Source organism: Puma concolor, chromosome E4 (assembly GCF_028749965.1).
Source record: "Puma concolor isolate L17-30 chromosome E4, mPumCon1.1.hap2, whole genome shotgun sequence".
NCBI lineage: Eukaryota > Metazoa > Chordata > Mammalia > Carnivora > Felidae > Puma > Puma concolor.
In genome coordinates this window covers 5,012,528-5,035,631 of record NC_141683.1, presented here as the reverse complement: position 1 = coordinate 5,035,631, position 23,104 = coordinate 5,012,528, and the positions used below count along the sequence as shown (strand labels likewise).

General features: G+C 56.6%; 1 protein-coding gene, 1 long non-coding RNA gene and 1 pseudogene across 2 annotated transcripts; all 3 read right to left on the bottom strand.

Annotated features, from left to right (window-relative positions):
* Nucleotides 1-140: 140 nt before the first annotated feature.
* Nucleotides 141-1,920, bottom strand: LOC147572271 (uncharacterized). Its single transcript, XR_015245956.1, has 2 exons — nt 1,773-1,920; nt 141-1,365 (listed from the first exon to the last, which is right to left on the bottom strand). It is a non-coding gene; the product is annotated as an uncharacterized LOC147572271 (long non-coding RNA).
* LOC112851634 (large ribosomal subunit protein eL38 pseudogene) lies at nt 1,432-1,649 on the bottom strand (annotated as a pseudogene).
* Nucleotides 1,921-12,850: 10,930 nt separating the features above from the next.
* On the bottom strand, nt 12,851-16,772 carry NHLH1 (nescient helix-loop-helix 1). The gene is made up of 2 exons (XM_086693534.1): nt 16,443-16,772; nt 12,851-13,482 (listed from the first exon to the last, which is right to left on the bottom strand). Exon 2 carries the CDS (start codon nt 13,308-13,310, stop codon nt 12,909-12,911), a length of 402 nt encoding a protein of 133 aa, XP_086549660.1. The 5' UTR covers nt 13,311-13,482; nt 16,443-16,772; the 3' UTR covers nt 12,851-12,908.
* Between the last annotated feature and the right edge of the window lie 6,332 nt (nt 16,773-23,104).

Here is a 23,104-nt window from a genome sequence, read left to right as displayed (position 1 = left end):
TTGGAGCCTGCTTTGGATTCTCTTTCTCCTTCTCTCTCTGCTCTTCCCCCGCTGTCTCTCTCAAAATAAATAAATAAATAAATAAATAAATAAATAAATAAATAAACTTAAAGAAAAGAAGAAAAGTGTGGAAGAAGATGCCTAAGTGAAGTGAACATTGTTGAGTCATTTACAATAGGGTGGGGAAGATACTGAGGAAGCAGGGCCTCTGGCTTCTCCCGTTTCAAATCTTGGAACACCACAAACTCTTGATTTTTGTCATTTGCAACCTGTCCGTTCTACCTGGACCACCTCCTGGAACACATCCTTCTAATCTGGACGGAAATAGAGAGAATGTAACGCCTGTTAGCTGAGCCGCCCATCGCGTTAGGGAATTCAAACTCCGTAGCACCAATCACAATTCTTTTAAAACAAGTTTTGTAACCTTGTGGCTTTTGAACCTTTATAAGCCTGCACTCCCCTCTCAAAATTGGGGAGGACACTTCCAATTTTGGTCAACTCCATGCCTTGTCCCTTGGGGATTACAATCCCGAAGGCCCCAAATAAATGCATTTGGTTGCTTTCTAGCCTCTCCTCTTGGTCGACAGCCGCAATCGAGTTTTTCCTTTCTTTCTTTCTTTTCTGCTTTTGAAGCGGGGATGTCCAAGGCCCCAAATACAGAAATCATAGAAGACAAGGTTATAAATGTGATCAAATAGAAATGTCTGCACGCCAAAAGCCTTAAGTATCCATGATCCTACCAATCCTACAATCCTATAGTCCTAGAGATCATACAATCAATTGGAAAATCTCCGACAATCAAACCAAACAGGAAACGAACACCTATCACCGCAGCTTCAGCAGCAGCAAAATCTAGAAGTTGGTATCGAGTGCTCGTGAGGTGGCGGGAAATAGGATGATCCACAGGGGCTGCTGTGAGTCTAATCTGATAGGTCTTGCAGCACAGCCTGGACGTGTCTAAGGAAACCGAATATGGATGTGTAAAGTCTATGATCCAGTTCCGTCCCCAGGAATAGGTTGCAAAAATAACCCTATAAAGGATACATGAAATGACAAGTTCAAGAATACTCATGGCAGCAAAAAACTGGGAAACAATCTTGGAGGCTAAATACACGGGAGAAGGTGCACAGGGCATATGTGGATACAAAGAAGGAACTAGTCCACTCTATATCGTTTTTAAATTCCATCTCATACATAAAAGCAGAATGGAAGGTTCTGTGTGTGTGTTTCTCAAAGAATTATTAAAATTTGGGGGTGTCCGGGTGGCTCAGTCGGTGAAGTGTCTGACTCTTGATATCGGCTCACGTCTTGATCTCAGGGTTGTGAGTTCAAGCCCTGCATTGGGCTTTGCGCTGGGCGAGAAGCCTACTTTAAAAAAAGAGAGAGAGAGAATTTTAAAATTTTACTACAATGCCAATCAGTGCGCCAGGTTCATTTCAGCTCCTTCATTGCCAAACCCGGGGGCAGGGTCTGTTCTGCTTCCCCGCCTTCTCTTTGTCTGTGATGACCAAGGTATAAAGGTACCCACTGCATTGAACTTTAACCTTCACCTTTTCCTTATTTTTCGTGATCTCAACAGATCTGGCATCCTTTCACCTGGCCAGGAGCAGAAAGTCCTTGACTTCTTCAATTTTGCAAGGCGTGACCAAGAGGGGTGCAAGGGAGCTTACGGCCGCCACAGCAAGTGCCAAGGAGCTAGGACAGAAAGCCAGAATAGAAGTTTTTGATGTTTCGAACTTATTTGTTTGTTGCTATTGAGGTACAGTTGACACACAATGTTAGGTTAGTTTCGGGTGTCCAACGTGGTGATACAACAGGTCTGTAGTTACGCTGTGTTCTCGTGGGTTTGAGCCCCAAATCAGGCTCTGTCTTGTCAGCACAAAGCCCACTTTGGATTCTCTGTCCCCCTCTCTCTGTGCCTCTGCCCCACTCACGGTCTCTCTCTCTCTCAAAAAATAAATGAAGATTAAAAAAAAACCCACAGTGTTTAGTAAGAAGAAAAAAGAAAAGTAAAACAAACAGAATGAGATGTTATACTACGCTATTGTCCTGAAATATAAAACACACAAGATAATATATATATATATATATTTTTAACTTTTTAAATGTTTATTTATTTTTGAGAGGGAGAGAGAGAGACAGAGTGTGAGCCAGGGGAGAGGTAGAGAGAGAGGGAGACACAGAATCTGAAGCAGGCTCCAGGCTCCGAGCTGTCAGCACAGAGCTGGACGAGGGGCTCGATCTCGCAAACCGCAAGATCGTGACCTGAGCTGAAGTCAGACACCTAACTGACTGAGCCACCCAGGCGCCCCTATAATATACTTTTTTAAAGAGAGAGCACAAGAGCCAAGGAGGGGCAGAGGGAGAGGGAGAGAGAGAATCTAAGCAGGCTCCAAGCTCCACGTGGAACCCAACTTGGGGCTCGATCTCATAACCCTGGGATCATGACTTCAGCCGAAATCGAGAGTCAGATGCTCCACCCACTGAGCCACCGAGGTGCCCCACAAAATAATATGATGAATTGATCAGGTATACATATATGTGTCAATAAATGAATGAAAGGGAGGGCCCACTGCACTGACTAAATAAGTCGGTACATGCCCACGGAAAGGGTGGCAGGGAGAAGGGGACAGGAATTGGCAAAAGAAGAAGCAGTAAGAAGGGAGGGGTGGCCTAACGATTTCCTGTGCCACAAACTGAGGGATTTCGCTGATTATTCCGGTTAAACAAAAGAAGGGCAAGAGCATTGTTTTTACTTAAAAGACACTGTATGGTTTTTTTTTTTTTAATTTTTTTTCAACATTTATTTATTTTTGGGACAGAGAGAGACAGAGCATGAACGGGGGAGGGGCAGAGAGAGAGCGAGACACAGAATCGGAAACAGGCTCCAGGCTCCGAGCCATCAGCCCAGAGCCCGACGCGGGGCTCGAACTCACGGACCGCGAGATCGTGACCTGGCTGAAGTCGGACGCTTAACCGACTGCGCCACCCAGGCGCCCCGACACTGTATGTTTTTAAGAAAAAAATATAGCATAAAATTTAACCAATGAGTCAGGTTTTTTTCAATAGGCCAAGGATAGACAATTCACAGAAGAAATACAAACATCTAAGAAGCATATGACATCACGATCCTCAACCTCAAGTAAGGAAAATCTTAATTAAAGAAAAACTCAAGGGGCACCTGGGTGGCTCAGTCGGTTGAGCATCCGACTTCGGCTCAGGTCATGATCTCGCAGTTTGTGGGTTCGAGCCCTGCGTCAGGCTCTGTGCTGACAGCTCGGAGCCTGGAGCCCGCTTCGGATTCTGTGTCTCCTCCTCTCTCTTCGTCTCCCATGCTCGTGCTCTATCTCTCTCTGTCTCTCAATAATAAATAAATGTTAAAAAAAAGAAAAAAAAGAAAAAGAAAAATTCAATATTCCCTTTTGCCCATGAACTTGGAAAGAAATGGAAAAGAATGATAATATACATTGCCATGAAGGGCGTGAAGAAATGCAGACTCTCATATGCGGTTGGAAGTAGTGTATATGTTGATAAAGACGTTTTGGAGGGCAGTTTGGAAGCATTTATCAAAAATTTAAAGGTACATTCTCTTTTTTTAATGTTTATTTATTTATTTTGAGAGAGAAAGAGAGAGAGACAGCTCCCATATGCACGTGAGTGGGCAAGGGGGAGAGGGGGAGAGAGAGAATCTCAAGCAGGCTCCACACTATCAGCACAGAGCCCAACACAGGGCTCGATCCCACCAACTGTGAGTGAGATCATGACCTGAGCCAAAATCGAGAGTTGGATGCTCAACTGATGGAGCCACTCAGGAGCCCCCATTTTATTTTGAGAGGGAGAGAGAAAACACACACACACACACACACACACACACACACACACACACACACACATGTGGGAGGGGCAGAGAGAGAGGGAGAGGAGGGAGAATCCTGTGGGGCTCGATCTCATGACCTGAGCCAAGATTAAGAGTTGGATGCTTGACTCACTGAGCCACCCAGTGCCCCCATTTACTTTTAACTCGGTGTAATTTAGTATTCTTTGAATTTGTTACAATAGGCCTATATTACTTTGTTAATTTTTGAAACACTTTTTTAAAATGAAAAATCCTCGGGGCACCTGGGTGGCTCAGTCAGTTGAGCGTCCGACTTCAGCTTGGGTCATGATCTCGCGGACTGTGAGTTCGAGCCCCACATCGGGCTGTGTGCTGACAGCTCAAAGCCTGGAGCCTGCTTCAGATTCTGTGTCTCCCTCTCTCTCTGCCCTTCCCCTGCTCACATTCTGTCTCTCTCTCTCTCTCTCTCTCTCTCAAAAATAAAGATTAAAAAAATTTTTTAATAAGAAATCCTTAAATCAATCAATCAATCAATAAATAAATCAATAAATAAATAAAATGACGGGGCACCTGGGTGGCGCAGTTGGTTGAGCGTCCGACTTCAGCCAGGTCACGATCTCGCGGTCCATGGGTTGGAGCCCCGCGTCAGGCTCTGGGCTCATGGCTCAGAGCCTGGAGCCTGTTTCGATTCTGTGTCTCCCTCTCTCTCTGCCCCTCCCCCGTTCATGCTCTGTCTCTCTCTGTCCCAAAAATAAATAAGCGTTGAAAAAAAAAATTAAAATAAATAAATAAATAAATAAAATGAGAAATCCTATGGCTTCCAGTGAGGTGGAAAGATAAGACACGGCTTCTGGAGGGAAGTAACTTACGAAAACCCCATCTGAGATGTCAAATGGACTGGAACAGGTGAACAAATACATATTCTCAAGGTAAACCGGTCACCGGGGGTGAGGCGCCTGTCTGGCTCAGCCAGTAGGGCAGGTGACTCTTGATCTCAGGGTTGTGAGTTCCAGCCCCACGAGGGGGGGGTAGAGATTACTTAAAAATACAAGCTTTAAAAAAAGATAAACAATTAAAACAATGGTAACAGGTGGGTGCTGGGAAGGAGGAAGGTAATAAAAGCAATAATTATCCTAATATAATCACCATTTATGGAGCATTGTTATGCGCTAGCCTTGATGTTATCTCTGATGAGGAAACAGATGCTCAGAGATTTCACGTAATTCAACCCCAGGTCACCCTGAAACGCACCAGAGAGGAGGTAGGTGACTTCAGTACAGTTCAGCGTGGGGAGGGCAAGAGTCGAGAGATGTATAGAAGGCTAAGGAGCACAGGGGGTGCTGAGCTCGGGGCTGTAGGAGGGCACACCAAGTGGGGAGGTGTCCCGGAGGAGAAGACACCTGCACTGTCTCCAAGGACGAATCCGGACTTCCCCGGGTGACGTGGGACGAGGAACCACGGGAGCGGAAGCACTTCTCGAAGTGAGGAGCCCTATGGAGCGTGCCGGAGAGCTCGCGGCTCCTTAGAACGTTAGAGCACAGAGCGAGAAGGTCAAGTGGCGGGTGGGGCCAGACAGACCAGGAGGAGCTGCACCCCCGAAGGGCTTTCCAGGCCATGTTGGAGAGTTTGGATTTTATTTGAGAGGTAATGGGGCGCCATTGAAAGAATCTGAGCGTAGACCGGTTTGATTAGACTGGCATTCGGGGTGCGTCACTCAGATGGCAGTCGGGAAGGCAGATTTAGGGGGAGGAAGCCAAGAGGCAAGGAGACCAGTGCGGGAAAGCCAGGGGGGAGACTGGTGGGGATACAGAAACAGCTCCCAGTCACATGTAGAAGGTTAGAGGGATGGATGCTGACGACGGATTGGCCGTGGCAGTGGAGGGAAAGAAGCGCGATCGCCAGGGCAACCGAAGGCAGGGGGCGCCATTTGCTCCTTCGAGGAAGACCCAGGGAGAAGCGGGGTTGAGGGTGGAGAGGACAGGGAGGCCAGTGTTGGGTATACGGAGTTGCAGGTTTCCGAGAGACGTCCTCGTAAGGAGGTCTGGCTGATCGGCAAGGTTCCCGCCTGCCTTTGTGCCACGCTCCTTGGAATGTCACCGCCACGGCCACCGTGGTGCCCCCACCATTCCCCACGAGCCTCCTCCTCTGTGGTCGACCTTGGAAGGGAGCACCTCCGCCCATCCAGGCGCCCGCGCCGGAGACCTGGGGGCTCTCCTCTCGCCCGCTGTGTCGAATCCATCACCCAGCCCTACTGAGTCTCGTTCGGTCTGTCCTCTCTTCTCCATTCTGCTTCAGCGCCGACGCTTGTCGTCGCTCGGCTGACCTTGCCTTAGCCTGCTGAAACTGCAGGAGAGGACTCGGGGGCACTCTGGGGGACACCTGTTAGGTGTAAGAGAAGCTGCGGCGAGCAGGGACAGAGCTGAAAGGCAACACTCTGGCTGTCCCTTGGGAGGTCTCAAGAGGAGCCAGCCTTTTGCGGCTGCCCCGGGACAAGGGCTCTGTAACCCTCACCCGCCAGTCCTTGCACGCACACTGCCCCAGGGAGGGGGCTCAGACAAAGCAGATGTCTTCCTCCCAAGGCAGTTCCTGAGCCACTCCTGCGGCGGGGGAAGTGAGAGCCCCTGTCCCCAGAAGGAGGAGATGTGTGAAGGGGGTGGGGGCGGGCCTCGGCAGCGCCCCAAGGAATTCTCCGCAAGCACCTGTCCTGACCTGGCACACCCCCTACCTGTCTTCAAATTTTTTTTTTCAACGTTTTTATTTATTTTTGGGACAGAGAGAGACAGAGCATGAACGGGCGAGGGGCAGAGAGAGAGGGAGACACAGAATCGGAAACAGGCTCCAGGCTCCGAGCCATCAGCCCAGACCCCGACGCGGGGCTCGAACTCACGGACCGCGAGATCGTGACCTGGCTGAAGCCGGACGCTTAACCGACTGCGCCACCCAGGCGCCCCATCCCCTACCTGTCTTCAAAGCCCGGCTCCCATGTGACCTGCTTCCCCCCCTCACCAACGCTGCCTCTGACTTCCTCCTCCTCCTTTGCTCCACTCTGGTCCTCAGCCACTCTCGTCACCGTCACGGGGTCGACGTGTTCAGACGTCTGTCTCCCCGCCGGCCCCCTCCTGGATTTCAGAACCCACAACAGTGTCTGGCACACATTGGCTGTTCAATCCACGCGCAGTGCGTTGAATAAAACGGGACTGGCCGATGAAGAGACAGCCACGAGGTTATAATAAAAGGAGGCCCCCCCCCCCCCCGGGTGGCTCGGTGGGTTGAGCTCCTGGCTTTGGCTCATGACTGTCAGTTGGACCGCCTCGGGCTCTTCGATGACAGCGAGGACCCTGCTTGGGATGCTTTCTCTCTCTCTCTCTCCCTCTCTCTCTCTCTCTCTTTCTGCCCCTCCCCCACCCCAAGAAGACACAAATACAATTTTGTAAGAAAGGACCCAGAATCAAGCACACCTATGTTCGCCCAGACAGCAGCGCGGAAACAGGCGAGCACCCCGGAGACACAACACACACACACACACACACACACACACACACGGACGCAGACCCGCAGCAAATGAAATGGACACAGACAGGAAAAAAAAAAAAAATCCATCCGGACACGACCGCATTAACACACGTAAATGACCCACCTACGAATTCTGGTCCCTATTCGTCCCTAGGCGGCAACCCGCCCTCATTCGCCTTCCAGAAACTCTGCCAACCACGCAGCTGTGGCTTGCAACCCCCGCCACACCTCCCTCACCCTTTGTCCCCCGTCCGGGCTGGGCCGACCTCTCTCCCAGATTGGTGGCAGCTCCGCTCCAGAGAGAAGGGAGACGGCGCGGCTGGCGGCCGGCAGGGGGCGGTGTTCAGCCAGCGATTCTCAGGCGGGCTCAGCGGACGTCGCTTAAGCGGGGGGGGGGGGGGGGGAACGGAGGAGGAGGGGCAAGAGCCAGGGGTGCTCCCGCCCACACACCTGCTGAGCTCCGCCCCACCCCCCAGCTCTTCGGCTTCTTCGGCCCCCCTCGTCTCAGCTGCCGTGTCGCGGATTTCCTAGTCTGGCTTTTCTCGCCTTTCCAGGGAAGGCTGAGCTCAGGGATCTCCCTCTCTGGGGTCCCCGTAGCCTCTGGTCGCCTCTGGCTCTGTCTTGCTTTTCAGGGTTGTCAGGACTCCTGGGTGCTCCGTTGGACTCCCGGAAGTTCATGCTCGGGAACCCACACGAGGGGTTGCTTCCCAGGGCTCCCTGTCGGGGGATGCTGCCACCGGTGGTTGTGGCTGGATGTCAGGCCCCTTCACTACCTCGGCCTGGCACCTTGTAGAGTGCGCAAACCGTACAACAGTACAGGTTGGGCCTGCTACTTACTTACTGCCCCTTACTGTGCCATTAAGTGAGCATTTGTCACGCTGAGCACCGCCAGGATGATTTCATTTCACCCTCATAACACCCCTGTGAGGCAGGTCTTAGTATATCCCCCATTTTACAGGTGAGGAACTTGAGAGCCCAGGAGGGCATGTGGTTGGCCCATTACAGGACAAAGAGTGAAGGTGCATTCGGAGCTGGGACCCAGGTCCTCCGGCTGCCAGTTGTGGGCTCCCTGTCCCCTCCATCACAACATGGCCCCCTCTGCTTGGTTCCTCTCCCCGAACCAGCCTCCGAGGACCATGGCCTTCTGCAGGTTCCTTCCATTTCTAGAGTTCGGGAAAGGACACAAGCAAGCAGACAAGAGGCAGAAAGAGGGAAGCAGGGGGCGGGGGGGGGGGGGGGCGGTCCAGCTAGCAGAAGAGGAGAAGGCAAACGTAGGCCCTGCACTGCGGATGAAGGAAGGACGGTGGGCGACAGGACAGAGAGGAGCCCCCAGGCCCAGACTGGAAAGGGTCACAGGCAAGGCTTCCATTGTGTGGCACAAAGGGACCATATGCCTGGTAGCCCACGAAGTGTGTGTGTGTGTGTGTGTGTGTGTGTGTGTGTGTGTGTGAGAAGGGGGAGGCGAGGAGTGACTAAAAGCCTCCCCTCCACTCTCAAGCCCCTGGGGCCCTGCTGTGGGCTCTGCCACAGGGGGTGGGGTTTGCTGAGAAAGGGGCAGAGCACTGGCGGGCCAGGGCCTGCGGTCACCAGAAGGAAGAGGGCATGAACGGCAGGAAGGGGCTGGCAGGGATGGGAAGGGGCTGGAGGAGGAAGGAGGGGTGAGGTGCTCCAGTCCCACTTGCCTGGCGCCCCCACCCACCCCGCGCCCATCCCACTGGCCCACGTGCTGGGTTTTGGAGGACGTGGGAAGGAGAGCCCCAGATGCCTCCTCTCCTAACATTCCCTTCCTCCCTCCCTCTGTGTTAGCCCCAGGCTCCCACTTTCCCTCAGAGCCTGGGGGCTTCGGTCTCCCAGACGGTCCCCTTTCCCAGCGCCTGGCCTCCTGCCCTCTCCACCCCCCCCCCCCACCCCCTCCCCGCCTCCAGCTCCTCGGTCCTGGTCCTTGGAGCAGAGCGCAGCGAGGCCAATTGATTATCTGAAGAAATTCGGAGCTGGCACAACAGCTGCGGCTGCCCCTCCCCCCACCCCCAGGCCCTGAGGGATCCCTGAGCGGAGGGGCCCAGTAACCCCTTCTGCTTTCCAGCGGGGCAGTGATGAGGGGGGAGGCAGGCAGCTCTGAGCGCAGGGGCTGCTGGGCAGGGGAAGGCACCAAGCACCAGAGCCCGGAATGGAGAACCCGGGTTCTCACCCCAGTCCACCAACACTGGTGAGTCACACGGCCCTTGTGGACGGTGGCCTACCTATCGGCTTTGAAAACAAGCCGGTTTTCAAACAAGCCGGTTGGGGGCGCCCCGGGGAGGGGGGGTGGTTCAGTCGGTTAGGCATCTGATTCTTGGTTTCAGCTCAGGTCATGATCTCACGGTTTCACGAGTTTGGGCCCGGCAGTACTCAGAGCTTGCTTGGGATTCTCTCTCTCTCTCTCTCTCTCTCTCTCTCTCTCCCCCTCTCTCTCTTCAATGCAAGTGTCGAAGGAAAGATGTCATCTCCTTCCTGCGTGGGGGCTTCTCCCTAAGTGTAGCTTAGGACTTGGCTGCTGGTGTCAGGGATGAAAACAGCACCTTCAGAGACCGGGAGGCGTCTCAGCATTTCCCTCCCACTGCTTGCCTTCAGACTCCTCAGAGGACCTCGCGTTTGGAAGGCTCTCCGAGTTTACCTAGCCGATACTCCATCTGGGCAGGAGGGTACTCGCCGGTTTCTGTCTGGGGTCCATTCTCCACCCGTCCGCTTCGGATTCCTCTTCCTGAGGCGGGCGCTTCCGTTGCTGGACAGCTCCAGGTTTTTCTTAGAGTTAAAATCTGTTTGCTGGAACTTCCGCCTCCTGGTCCTGATTCTGCTTCCTGGGGCCGCCCAGGATGCCTGCTGTTCTTTCTTCTCTCCGTATTTGAGGATGGGGATCAGATTGCCCCTAATCTACTCTTGTGGAGACACGTATTTGCGGTTTTCTTTCTGCAAAGTTGTCTCCAGACCTTTTGCCTTCTTGGGCACAAAACTGAATACTCTCTAATTTATCAATGTCTTGTTAAAGTACGGGGTCCACTGAAGGCCACCTGTCAGGCCGAGTCATTTCAGGGGAGCAGGGTGTTGGCAGTACTGGGCGTAAAGAATCTGGGTTTGAACTTCGCTTCTGCCCCTGAGTCCCCGTGTGACCTTGGGCAAGGCCCTCCTCCTCTCTGGGCCATAGTTTCCTCATCTGTAAGTTGATGTAGGGTCTTTTCCAGGATTCCTTTGATTTCCTTCAAAGCCCCTTTTTATCCCCTTCCTTACCCGTCTCTGAGTCCCAGGTCCTCCGTTATGTTCTTCCCCGTATCTTAAAGGTTGGGGAACACAAAGTGGGCCAAGAACAAATTGCAACGAATACTGACCCAGCTCAGAGACAATAATGAGGACAGACAGGTTTCATGTCGTGGCTTTTCCCGGCAGCGTGGACCACAGACACGTTTTCCTTGGGTTCCAGTGGGAACTCAAGCTCTTTCTCAAGCCCATAGAGAGCAGGAGCAGAAGCCCAACATCAGAAGGGTCAGAAAGTATCGCTCGATAAATACCAAGATGGAGGCACGTGGGACTTCAGGCGGGGAGGTCTGGGACCTGTGTGTTATACCCTTCGCTGCACTTGTCACTCCGGCCCCTCCTTTTCTCTCTCGCATCATTTACCCACCACGCTGAGCTCTCATAGCCCCATCAGAAGAGCCTTCAAAGCCTAGGGCCTTCCCTGCCTACCCTCTCACAGCCTGCGGGCCAGCTTCCCAACCCAATCGAATGATCCACAGCCATACCTGATGCTGGAACGAGGTCACTTTAATTTTTCTTTTCGTATGAAATCAGAAATGCAACGGGAGGGGATCACACACAGGATGCAGGACACAGACCCTGGGGGCCCGTTGTGGGAGGGGATCAGGAAGAAGTGAAGGGTCATGGGAGAGGGCTAGAGAGAGAAGAGAGGCAGGCAGCACTGGGGCGGGACTGTCCGGGGGTGGAGGGAACTATGGAAGGGTCCAGGAGCCCTGGAGCTGGGGGAAGGGCACCATCCCAGAGGACTGGGGTGTCTGGACAGATGGGTCTGAGGAAGGGATATGGGTGCGGTGAGCAGACAGGATGCCCACACACACCTGGGGTTGCAGAGGAGGAAGAAAGGGAAAGTAGTAACCAGGGAGGAAGCAAGAGAGACCCGGCCGGGGCTGCCAGGAGCCCCCTCACTCTACTCCAAAGTGCACAACTCGGCAATAAATAGTAATATTTATAAATAAATAAGTAAATAAATAGATGAATAAATAAATAAATACGTAAATAAATAATATCCTTGTAGAGCACGGAGTCTGGTGTGGGGGAGGAGAGAGCACGGGAAAGGCAGTGAGCTCACTTCTACACGGGCCCTCTGGCCCTTCATTCCGACCCTGGGCTGCACTCAGTAACACTGGAGGGGGTGCGAGGGGGTGCGGAGAGCCTGCTGGGGGTGGGTGGAGCAGGATGGGGAGGGGGTGTCTTCCCTTGCCGAAGGCAAGCTTAAGGGAGGAGAAGAAAATATATATAACGAACTGGCCCTAGGTCCCAGACGGCAGAGCATTTCCGGAGGGCAGTAATAGAACATTCCCTCCCCCCCCCAACCCCCCCTGCATCTGAGGCAGGAAGCGCTGTGGGTTTTCACATTTTCCCAGCGTGCCGGGGTGGAGGAAGCAGATGTGGATGTGGCTCACCCCCCCCAACCCCCCCCCCCCCCCGCCCCGGGCCCTCTGCTGATTCTGGGGGTTCAGCCCCTCCTCCAGGATCCGGGTCTCCCTTTCTCCAGCTGCACACAGGGAGGGAGAAAATTGGGACGGTGGGCGGGAGGGGGCAGGGAGGGGGCCAAATAGCTCAGAGAGGGCAAGGCACTCACTACCGAGTCAGATCCGAGGTCTGCGTGTGCTAAGCCTCAGGGGCAAGAGAGTTTTCCCATCATTCTCTGCCGCCAAGATTCCCCTGGCAGGAGTATCTCCGGAGGCCCAGCGTCCCCCGGGCTGAGATCTCTGGGGTAGAAGCCCACCCCACTCGGAGCCCAGCCTTCCCCCTTCCTGTATGGGTGCCCCCTCCCCACCCCAGGGCAGGCGAGGCTGGAAAGGGGACGGGAGACAGAGACGGGGTCTGGGGTCTCCAGAAATGTGGTCGTAAGAGTGGCCCTGGAAGAGCGGAGGAAGCGGGGCAGAAACAAGGGGAGGGACAGGCAAGCGGACGGTGTGAGGAAGAGGCAGCGGCCCAGGGGAGAGCTAGGGGGGAGCGGCCAAGGGCGGCCGCCTAGGAAAGCCAGCCAAGGACTGTGTACCGAACACCCAGGCGAACGTTTCTGACCGGCTGGGCCCCAACCACAAGCCGTGGGAGGCGCATGAGAATCGCCCTGGGGGGGGGGGGGTGGTCGGCAGGAGAAGGTGGCCCACGCCAGCCAGCCAGCCCACCCCAGCCACCCAGCCGGAGGGCACCCTGCCTCCCTGCCCCTCCCCCCCCGCCCCGGGGGCCCTGCGGGGAGCTGGGGCGGGGGGGGGGGGGGGGGGGGGAGAGGCGGGGGGACCCCAGCCAGGCCGAGGCAGCCCAGTCAGACGTCCAGCACGTGGTTCAGGTAGGAGATGTAGCAGATGGCCAGACGCAGGATCTCGATCTTGGACAGCTTCTTGTCGGGGGGCAGCGTGGGCAGCAGCTTGCGCAGCTCGGCGAAGGCCAGGTTGAAGGCTTCCACGCGGATTCGCTCCCGCGTGGCGTGGGCCGTGCGGTACTTGGCCGTGGCCCGGCGCCGCCGCCGCCGCTCCTCCCGGCTCAGGTGCTGGAGGTCTTTCCGGCCGGGCTCTCCGGGCTCCAGGCCCCGGGCCTGGCCCCCTCCGGGACCCCCAGGCCCCGCCCCGTCGGGGCCCGCCCCGCCCCCACAGTCGCTGAAGCCCGACTCGGTCTCGGAGTGGGTGGGAGGCAGGTCGAGGTCCACCGCGTCTGAGTTGAGCATCATGATGGAGGCCCCCCGCCCGGTGAGATCAGGATCCCCTCCCCACCCCTCCCTCCGGGAGCCTCCAAGCTGGTTGTGGGAGGGGCAGGAAGGGCCTGGGGGAGTGGGGTCTGCCACTGAGCTGAGGAGGTGAGAGCCACTTCAAGGTCCCATGGTCAGGGTTCCAGTCCGGAGCCTGGAGGAGAGAAGGGGAAGTTGATGGGGGCCGAGGGAGGAGGAAGGAGACAGCTCCGCGACGGGGAGGGCAAGAGGAAGGTTGGGGAAGGACTGGGAGCAGGGAGGTCCTGTACGAGTCGGGGGAAGAAAGGCGGAAAGGTGGGGAGAGACGCGCAGGTGGACGGACGCTGTAAAGGAGTAGGAGGAAAGGTGGTAAGAATGGAAGAGAATCCTGGGGGTGAGCGGCAGGAAAGGAGGAGAAATGAGGAGGGGGTGGGGGGCAGCATAACACCGAGCAAGGGGACTAAAGACCTAAAACCAGACAGCTCCTAGAAGAAAACACAGGGGAAAGCTTTATGACATCGGACTTGGCACTGATTTCTTGGAGATGATGCCAGAAGCACAGGCAGCGAAAGCAAAGATGGACACATGGAACCACGTCGAACTTGCAAACTTTCGTAAGTCAAAGGACACAATCAGAAGAGCGAAAAGGCAACAGACCACAGACCGGAGAACATACATGCAAATCGGATCTCTGATGAGGGGGGAGTATCCAGAATATTATAAAGAACTCTGGCAAGAACAAAACATCATATCACTCAATTAAAAAAATGGGCAGAGGACTTGAACAGACGTTTCTCCAAAGATGGTTTACAAATGGCCAACAAACACGGAAAGACGCTCACATCATTCAGTGCCAGAGAAAAGCAAATCAAAACCGCGGTGAGCCATCACCCCGTGTCCCCTAGGATGGCTGCTATCAAACGAAAACAAAACAAAATAAGAAGGGTGGATGAGGATGTGGAGAAATCGAGACCCTTGTGCCCTGTCGGGGGTGAGGGGTGGGGCCGTCAGCTGGTGCGGCCGCTGTGAAACGCCTAACGGAGGTTCCCCTCAAAATTAAACATAGGACTGCCGTATGACCTAGTCGTTCCGCTTCTGAGTAGATAGCGAAAAACGAAGTGAAATCGGGATCTTGAAGAGATATCTGCATGGGGACGTTGACTGCAGCTCTAGTCACGAGACGTGGAAACCTGTCCATCGACCGATGAATGGATGAAGAGTACGGGGCATATACGTTCAATGGAATATTATTCAGCCTTAAAAAGGAAGGAAATCCTATCGCAAGCTGCCGCACTGATGAAACTTGAAACTCGTCCTACTAAACGAAATGAGCCTGTCACAAAAAGGTAAATACTGAGTGATTCCGCTTCTCCGAGGAATCAAAGTCGTCAACTTCATAGACACAGAAAGTAGCGTGGCAGTTACCAGGGGCAGGGGGAAGAGGGGGGAGGGGGAGGTGTTGTTGAAAGGGGGTAGAGTTTCGGATTTGAAGGATGAAAAAGTTTTGGAGATCTGTTTCACCACCATGGGAATACACCTAATACTACTGAACTGTAAATTAAAAATGGTAGATTTTATGTTACGTGTTTTTTTACCATTTTTTACCAAAAATGCTTAATAATAAAATGAAAGAAAAAAAAAAAACAACCAAGCGAGACTGCAGTCACAGCGCCAAGAGAGGTTGGCCGTGACTCTAAACCTTCCCCAGTTGTGATGGGAGAGCTGTGAGCCTTGGCCTCACTATCAACCCCCCCCCCCAGGGCCCCGCTGCAGTGCTGCTGCCTCTCGGGGGGGGGGAGGGGATAAGCACGCAGACTGCCCATTGTAGAGTGGACGGGGACATATGGAGCTCGGCACAGCTGTCCCAGCCCGGTCCCTGCCGGCCCCCCACCCCCCAACATGACCACCACAGACACGTGATCCTACCACTCCATCCACTAGAGTCCGGAAGTGTCCCTTCTGGCCACGATTGCCCTGCTCGGGACCAGCCCCTTCCTCTAGCTCTGTCCTCAACACCCTCAGCCATTGCCACCCCCTGGCCCTTTTGGTGACTCTGCAAAGAAGATGACGGGAAGGGACCAGAGTCGGCGTCCCACTTCGAGTCCTCCCCCAGCCCACCATCAGTTCAGATGTGGCCTGTGGGGGGGGGGGGAGCTGCCTGGACACCGTTCTGGGACTTGGCTAAGGTTTGCTTGTCCCGGGGACCAGAGGGGGTCAGGGCAAGGCAGCAGGGAAACATATGGGCGAGGCTCTGCTTAGGACGAGCGTGGAGGGGGAACAGAGGCCACTCTGCTCAGAGCTCGTGGGACTCAATGGCCAGAAACAGAAGCACTGAGGCTCCTTTTCAGTCTCCGTCTTCCTTCCTTACCAGCCCGGTTCTCTGGCCTGGTGGACCCCCAGCCTTGTCCCCGACCCCGCTGTCGTTGACAAATAGTTGCTAAGCGCCGGGGGGTGATGGGTAAGTCGACATCTGACAGACACGCCGTCACCACAACACAAAACGGAAGGCGGTCGGTGTTGATGTTGAAATTCAGAACGCGCTCCACATCCCGGGGGCCAAAGGAACAGGAGAGGATTGCAACAGGGGGGGAGGCCCCGAGGTCAGCCCCTCCCGGGACACGGTTACTGTCCCCACTCCCCAGCTCCGGGCTTCAGGAGTTCGGCTCTGGGGCTCCCAACACATCTGTCACCACCAGATTCTCCCTCTACCTGTGTCCCTTCACCCCTGACCGCTGTGCCGTGCCTTCCCCTCCCCTCTGTGTGCTCCCAGTCTGATCCCCGTCCCACCTCCTGGCCCCGCTGTCTTCCCCGGCTCAAGCCCTGGCAGCGGCTTCCGTGTACCCAACAAGTCCTCACCCCAAATCCACTTCTGGTCCCAAAGTTCCAGGCTCCGAGGATGAGGGAGGCCAGCAGCTCCAAGCATCTGGGGTGGGATGCTCATCTCCTGCCCCCCCTTCCGCCATGCTCAACCCGATCGAGAACAGACAGGCACAAAGCGTCCAGGGGCAGGAATGGAGGAGAGGGAGGTGCGGGGACACACGAGAGAGAGGAACTCGAGGAAGGCTCTGGGAGGGGACCTGAGTCAGAGTGCAAGGGACACACCCACCCCTCCCCAGCCCACGGTTCTCCCTTTACCTAGGAAGACCCTGCGAGGGGGTCTGAGCTCGCAGGACAGGGGGCAGCGTTGACAGCCCCGGTCTCCTCTGGCTGCTGGGAGCTCATCCGTCTGCAAAGTTAGTGACCAGCTCTCTAGAGCTCTCGGGGGCGGCGGCGTGGCGTGGCTGTACAGGCTCCAGGGCAGATGAGAGGGCTACACATGGTGGGAATATAGGGCCCAGGAGGAGGGGGTGGGCTTGGTCAGGGACTGGAGCCACTGGCACTCACACACACACACACACACACACACACACGCACACACACATACACACGCACACACTCACGGACACATACACACCTGAGCTGGCCCAGCCCTATGTATATATATGGAGATACACACACACACCCCCAGCTCGCCATTGGCTGGCCCAGCTCCCCCCCCTCATCAATATTAAACAGCCAGGCCAGGCAGCCATTGGCAGAGAGAACTGGGAACACCCCCCACCCCACCTCCCGGGAGCTGGGGGTGGGGGCTGGCCCTGGGGGGGGGCAGGGAGTAGGGGAGCAGGGACATCTGTTCTCCATGCATATTTCATAAGCAAGAAATGGAGAGCTGGGGAAGGGGTGGGGCTGGGGCGAGAGCCAGGGCAGGATCACAGATGAACCCCCTCGGTCTTCCACACCAGAGGCGGCAGGGACAGAGGCCCCCAGCAAGCCAGGTTTAAGTGCCATGGTCCTATTCTGAGTCCCAGCGTGACTTTGACAGCCCCTTCCCCTGTTTCCTTTCCCCTGGGAAGAAGGCTATCCAAGGTACCAACAGGGAAACCTAGGTCCTCAAAGAAGACCTGAGAGTCCTGGTCCTCGACAAGCCCTCATCCTTCCTAAAGCTGGTGCCCACAGGACCCCTCGGCAGGCTGCCCGTGGCTCCTGCGTGGCCCTGGGACTTAGTCACCCCACGCCCTCTTACCCAGCCCTCGACCTCCCATCTACCTCGTGGTGGGGAGGAGCGGGGTCAGATTCCTGACACAGAGCCCACAGGGAGTTTTTCCAAGCTGACCCGCTGGGAATTCTGGGCTCGTAGGAGGAAAGGCCGGGTTGAAGGAAGAGGAAGGACGAGGGTTGGAAGGATGTGGGAGAAGTCAGGGTGGCCCCGGCAGGCTTGGAGTGTGCCAGGGCAGCAAATGAGCAGTAAGAAAATCAGATACAGAATTATGTGCAAACAGGCATTGATTAAGTTCACCTCAGTAGCTCAGCTGCCTCCGGCGTGTGTGTGCACGTGCACGCGTGTCTGAGTGTGTGTGTGTGTGTGTGTGTGTGTGTGTGTGTGTGTGCGTGTGCGTGTGTGGTGAAGGGTGGCAGGAGCTGGGACTCCACGCAGCTGTTGGGTGTCGTCACTGAGCCTTCGCGAGTATCCAGAATGAACCAGGAGCGCTCCAGAGACAGTGTCTTACGGTGAAGAAAGTCCTGGCATCTGGTGACCTTGGACAAGTAACCTAACCTCTTGAGCCTCCAGGGTCCCCTTCTGCAAAATGGGGTTCATTGGAGCTGCTTCTTAGGTTGCCATGGAGATTAAGTGAGCTATTGCATGGAAGGGTCTGGACCTTCCTCGGAGCAAGCCCCAGCTGCCGGGGTTGTCGGAGGCATTCGCTGTTTCCCTGTTGCTGATCAAACTTTTCTGGGCTTTTCCTCCCTAAGGGGAGTCCTATGATTCCTCCCCAAGCTCCCCCACCGCCCCCCCTCAGGCCTGGGAGGTGCCAACTCCCACCTGGGCAGGCCCAGACAGGTGCCCAGGCGCCAGCAGATGGGCTGAGCTGGAGGGGAAAGGAGGCTTGAGGAGGGGGGCTGGGGGGCAGGGGACCAGGTGGCATCTCAGTTCTTGCATCATCATTGCCATGGTGCTGATTAAAAACCAATCTCCACCTAATGAGCCCCCAGCAACAGCAATTCTACCGCCCCCACGCTCCTGCCCTCCACCCTGTCCAAGAAATTGGGAGACCGAGAGACCCAGGAGACAGTGCCTTGGGGAGAGGAGAGATGGAGACCAGTGCGGGGTGGAGAGGAGGGGGAGACAGGGGGAGATGTGGGGAGCCAGACAGAGGAAACGGATGAGGGGGGAGAACACTGTAGGTGGGTAACAGACAGAGGGGCAGGCACAGTCACGGGGAGACAGAGGGGTGAGAGAGGACGAGAGAGGAGTTGCCAGGTTGTGGAGGCTCAGAGATGCAACATATGTGGGCGGGGATGTGGGGGAGACTGGCAAAGGGGAGCTGGGGAGGGAGACCAGGCCTGGGAGAAACACGGATCTGGAGACACGGGAATCCAGGGGAGGTACTGCATGGTACTGGAGAGGCCTGAGGGAGGCCCCAAGACAGGGCGGAGACACAGACTTGGGGGAGGCAGAGAGCACACAGTCGTGAGGAAGCAAAAAACTGGGGCAGACAGGGAGACAAGGCCGGAGACAGGATAGACAACTCGAGGGACGAGGGATGAGGGACGGCGACTGCAGCCTGGAGGCTGGGATCCCAAAGGGGGAGACATCGAGGGAAACAGAAGGAGAAGGGCCCTGGGGTGGGGGCGGGGAAGGCAGGAAGGAACGGGGTGGGGGGGAGGGGGAGCAGGGGGGTCCCTGTCCCCAGCCTCCCTGCTCGTAGGCGTTTGGGCTCTGATAATTCAGTCCTGGGATTCCATCCTTGACATAGCCAGCCTGAGCTGTCCCCACGAACTGAACTGGGGTTTGATGGTGAGCAGGGTGAGAGCGTGCCCTGGGACCTCCTGCTTCTCCTCTGCCTCTATCACCCTGGGACCGGTGGTCGTGGTCGAGGGAGCAGGGAGTGCTCTGAGGTCAGCGCAGGTTGCCAGCAGCCCCAGCCTGGGGGGGAAGGAGAACCCCCAGGGAGCTGTGTGTGTGTGTGTGTGTGTGTGTGTGTGTGTGTGTGTGAGTCTGCCCTAACAAGGGCAGGAAGAGCAGGCCCTGGGGGTGGGGGAGGAGCAGGCTCTACGGTTTGAGATTGGAGTCTGATTGTCTTTATTTAGCATTTTATAGGCGTTCACTTTCTCGGGTGGTCACCTGCTGTCTTTTCAGGTCTACACGGCCTGGCCTTGGAGGTAGATTGGAAGTAGACTGCCGGATGGGAGGTTGGAGTGTAGGGAAGACACAGGGGCCGGGGCCTAGTCCTTGAGGGTGGGGGAGGGCCTGGAGGAGCTGGGAAGCAGTGGGCTTGGCAGGAGAGGGGGTGACATATGCGGGGAGCCCTGGGGACCCGACCAGGCAGGCGGCTGGCAGGGAGAGCAGCCGGCGTTAACCCTCGCGGTGCCGCGCTGCCTGACCCTTTCCCTGGAGTGGCCCCCGCCCGGGTGGGGGTGTCATCCTCGGTGGGAGACCGGCCCTCGTCCTGGGTCCTGGGTCGCAGGAGCAAGCGGGCGGGCGGGGGGAGCCCGGGCAGGAGCCGTGGCTTGGCCGGGAGGCCGCAGCTCCTCGTGGATTTTCTTCTGTCTCCTTGTCTGCCTCCACACCGTGCGTGTCAGTCCGTCTTTCTGGGTCTCCCTCTCTGTGCCTCTAGAAGGTGACAGCGGGTCTCCACTGTGGCGAGCCACGCAATCTGTCACTCTCTCTGCTGCCAGCCGGGGCTGGAACCCCCCCCCCCCCCCAAGCGGCCCCGCCAGAGCCCTCTCCCGCCCTGGCCCCCAGGCCTTGTCGCCTTTGTCTCCTGAGGCGGCCTGGCCTTTCTTCTTTCCTCTCCACTCACCTCTCCTCAGCCCCGAGCCCAGCTCCAATCTCATTAAGGCCTCCAACCACTGCCCCTCCAGCCTCCCTCCTCCCTCCCCCATCCATCTGTCTCCTCTTTGTGTCCACCCATCTGTCACCAGCAGCCCCGGGCCCACTCCCTCCCGGCCACGCCCGCCATCGGCCTTTCCCCCCCTTGGCTCCTCTCGGGCTCCTGGGCTCCTGTCTGCCACTTCCTTTCCTTCCTGCTTCCTGTTTCTCTATACTAGTTTCTTCTTTTCACGATGCCCCCTTTCATCCCCATTTCCACTTCCGTCCGTCCCCGCACTTTTGCCAAGGCCTCAGTCAAGGTGTGGGCGGAAGGGGACCCCAGGGTCCCAGCCCCGGCTCCGGAGCCAGAGCCTGGAGAGTTGCTCACAGTTGCGTCATCTCTCGGGCCTCCTGAGATGGCCCCTGCACTCCTCCCCATGTTTTCCCTATTTGGGGACTGGGCTACGGCTGCCCGTCTCCACCGCAGGACTGGGAGGGCCCCTTCTGCGTGTGGATTCAGGGAGGAATAAAAATCCGACCTGAGGCCCATCTGGACCCCGATCTTTAAGGGGCTCTGCTCCCCAGGCCCAACTTCCGAGAGGCCTGCCGGGCTCTGTCTCAGGACGGGATGCTGAATTACAGGAATAAGGGCCCCTCAGGCCTCCCTCTCTGGAAGGAAAACTTTCAAACTACCTTAAAAAGTTTAAGAATTGGACTCCTGGGGGGGCTCAGTCAGTTGGGTTCGGCTTGGGTCATGATTTCGAGGGTCATGAGTTCGAGCCCCACATCGAGCTCTTGCTGACAGCACGGAGCCCGCTTGGGATTCTCTCTCTGCTCCTCCCCCCCCCCCACTCGTGTTCTCTCACTCTTTTTCTCCCTCTCAAAATAAATAAGTAAACAAACAAACAAAGTTCAAGAATTGATCCACCTTTTAATCCACCCCCCGCTGCCTGACCCTACATCACACGGACGCCACCAGGGCCCAGAGCCGGGATGCCCTTTCCAACGTTTTTTTTTTTTTTTTTTTTAATTTTATTTTTGGGACAGAGAGAGACAGAGCATGAACGGGGGAGGGGCAGAGAGAGAGGGAGACACAGAATCGGAAACAGGCTCCAGGCTCTGAGCCATCAGCCCAGAGCCCGACGCGGGGCTCGAACGCACGGACCGCGAGATCGTGACCTGGCTGAAGTCGGACGCTTAACCGACTGCGCCACCCAGGCGCCCCCGGGATGCCCTTTCCAAAGCCACAGACGCCATTCGTGACACGGGACGATCCCTGATCCTGAGCTCTTTCCGCACTAACCGGCCCTGCCCAGAGCCAACCTTGTGTCCTCTGGGCTCAGGTAGAACCTGTTCCTTGCACTGACTTTGCGTGGAGCATATGCGGCCCCGCCTGCTTATTTATCCTGCTCGTGCCCCATCCTGCCATCTTGACTCTGGATCCCAAGTCCCTAAGGGAAGGCACAGCATCTCATCATAACCTTTTCTGATGCCAGGACAGAGCGCCTTGCCCACAGCCACGCTCAATAAACGTTTATTGCTGCCGTGGCAGCCAGCGTGGATACGAGACATGTTCTGGTCTCAGCTCAGCGCTAATTTGCTGTGACCTTGGGCAAGCCACTCACTCCTCTGGGCTACGGTTTCCCCTAGCAGATGAGTTAGACCCTACATATCATTTCTAAGGTCTTATATGGTTCCATGTGGAGACAGAGTCCTGCTGAGTAGGGTGAGGCCTTGGTACAGAACACCAGACTCTGGATGAAAAGGTCTCCTCCCAGGATGTGCCTTTGGGAGCAGCGACCCAGATGTGGGGCCCAGAAGACCCTTTGCTCAGAGAGGCTGGAGGAGAAACACCGGCTGACAGGAAAGCCTTCCGTGCTGAGGCGCAAGGGGCCGCAAGAGGTAGGGACAGGCTGGGTCCCCGGGGCCCAGGTAGTAGTGGGGAGGGGGGAGCCTTGTGGGAAGTGACACATCTCAGAGCAAGGCCCACCCAGACTGGGGAGGAGGAGTGGGGAGACGGGCTGAGAAGCTAAAGTCTGTGGCCCAGGGGGTCTCAGCCAGCCAGCCGGCCCCAGGGGGTCTCTGGGGCACAGCAGGTCCCTGAGGACTAGCCACACCGAGGTCTCAGAGGCCCCTGAAGGGGTCAGCCGGGGGTCCGTGCCCCTTCTACAGTGCCTGGCCTCCCCACAGGCCGTGGAAAGAGCCCAGTTGGTTGGTTTTGAATTTGGGGGGTGGCGCGAGGAAGGGGTCGCATGGAAGGCGGAAGACAAGCTGGTGTTGAGGAGACCGGAGTAGGAGTAGGGAAGGCCCCACGGCTTGCACCGGCGCCCCCCCCCCCACCCCCCACCCCCGCGCCTGGTACCCGGCCACTTCCCCGCTTCCCGAAGCTGCCAGCAGGACGAGAGGGAGCTCGCTGCCCTGTCCGCCGGGAGGCCCTGTTGGCCGAGGGAGGCGCGGAGTCGGCCCAGCACGGTGGCAGCTGTGCCCGCCTCCCGCCAGCGCCGCGTGCGGGCCGGGAGGGGTGCGGGGGGAGGGGAGCAGGGTTCATTTCCACATCCCGGCCCCCCAGACGTGCCCCCTGAGGGAACCCAGAGAGAAACCTGGAGCATATCGCCTCCTCGGCGGGGTGTGGCGGGACGCGGGAAGGTAAGGGGCCCGGAGCTGGTCCTTCCCGGCTCATCTGTCTCATGGGCGGCAGGGCCGCGGGGAGGGGAGAGGGCTGGCCTCCAGCGCCACTCCTGAGGGGTCTTCCCTTCCAGTGACTCAGCTGCGGCCTTCCTTTAGCTGTGCGGCTACGCCCCGGAACTTTGCTCCATGAAGACCCAGGGCGCTAGGGTATTCCCAGAGCCAAGGTTCTCTTTGTAGGAGAGTCCAAAGCCACCTTCGCTTCCGTCTGCAAAATGCCCACCAGCAACAGAAGGCCCAAACTGCTCGGCAGGCCGCCACA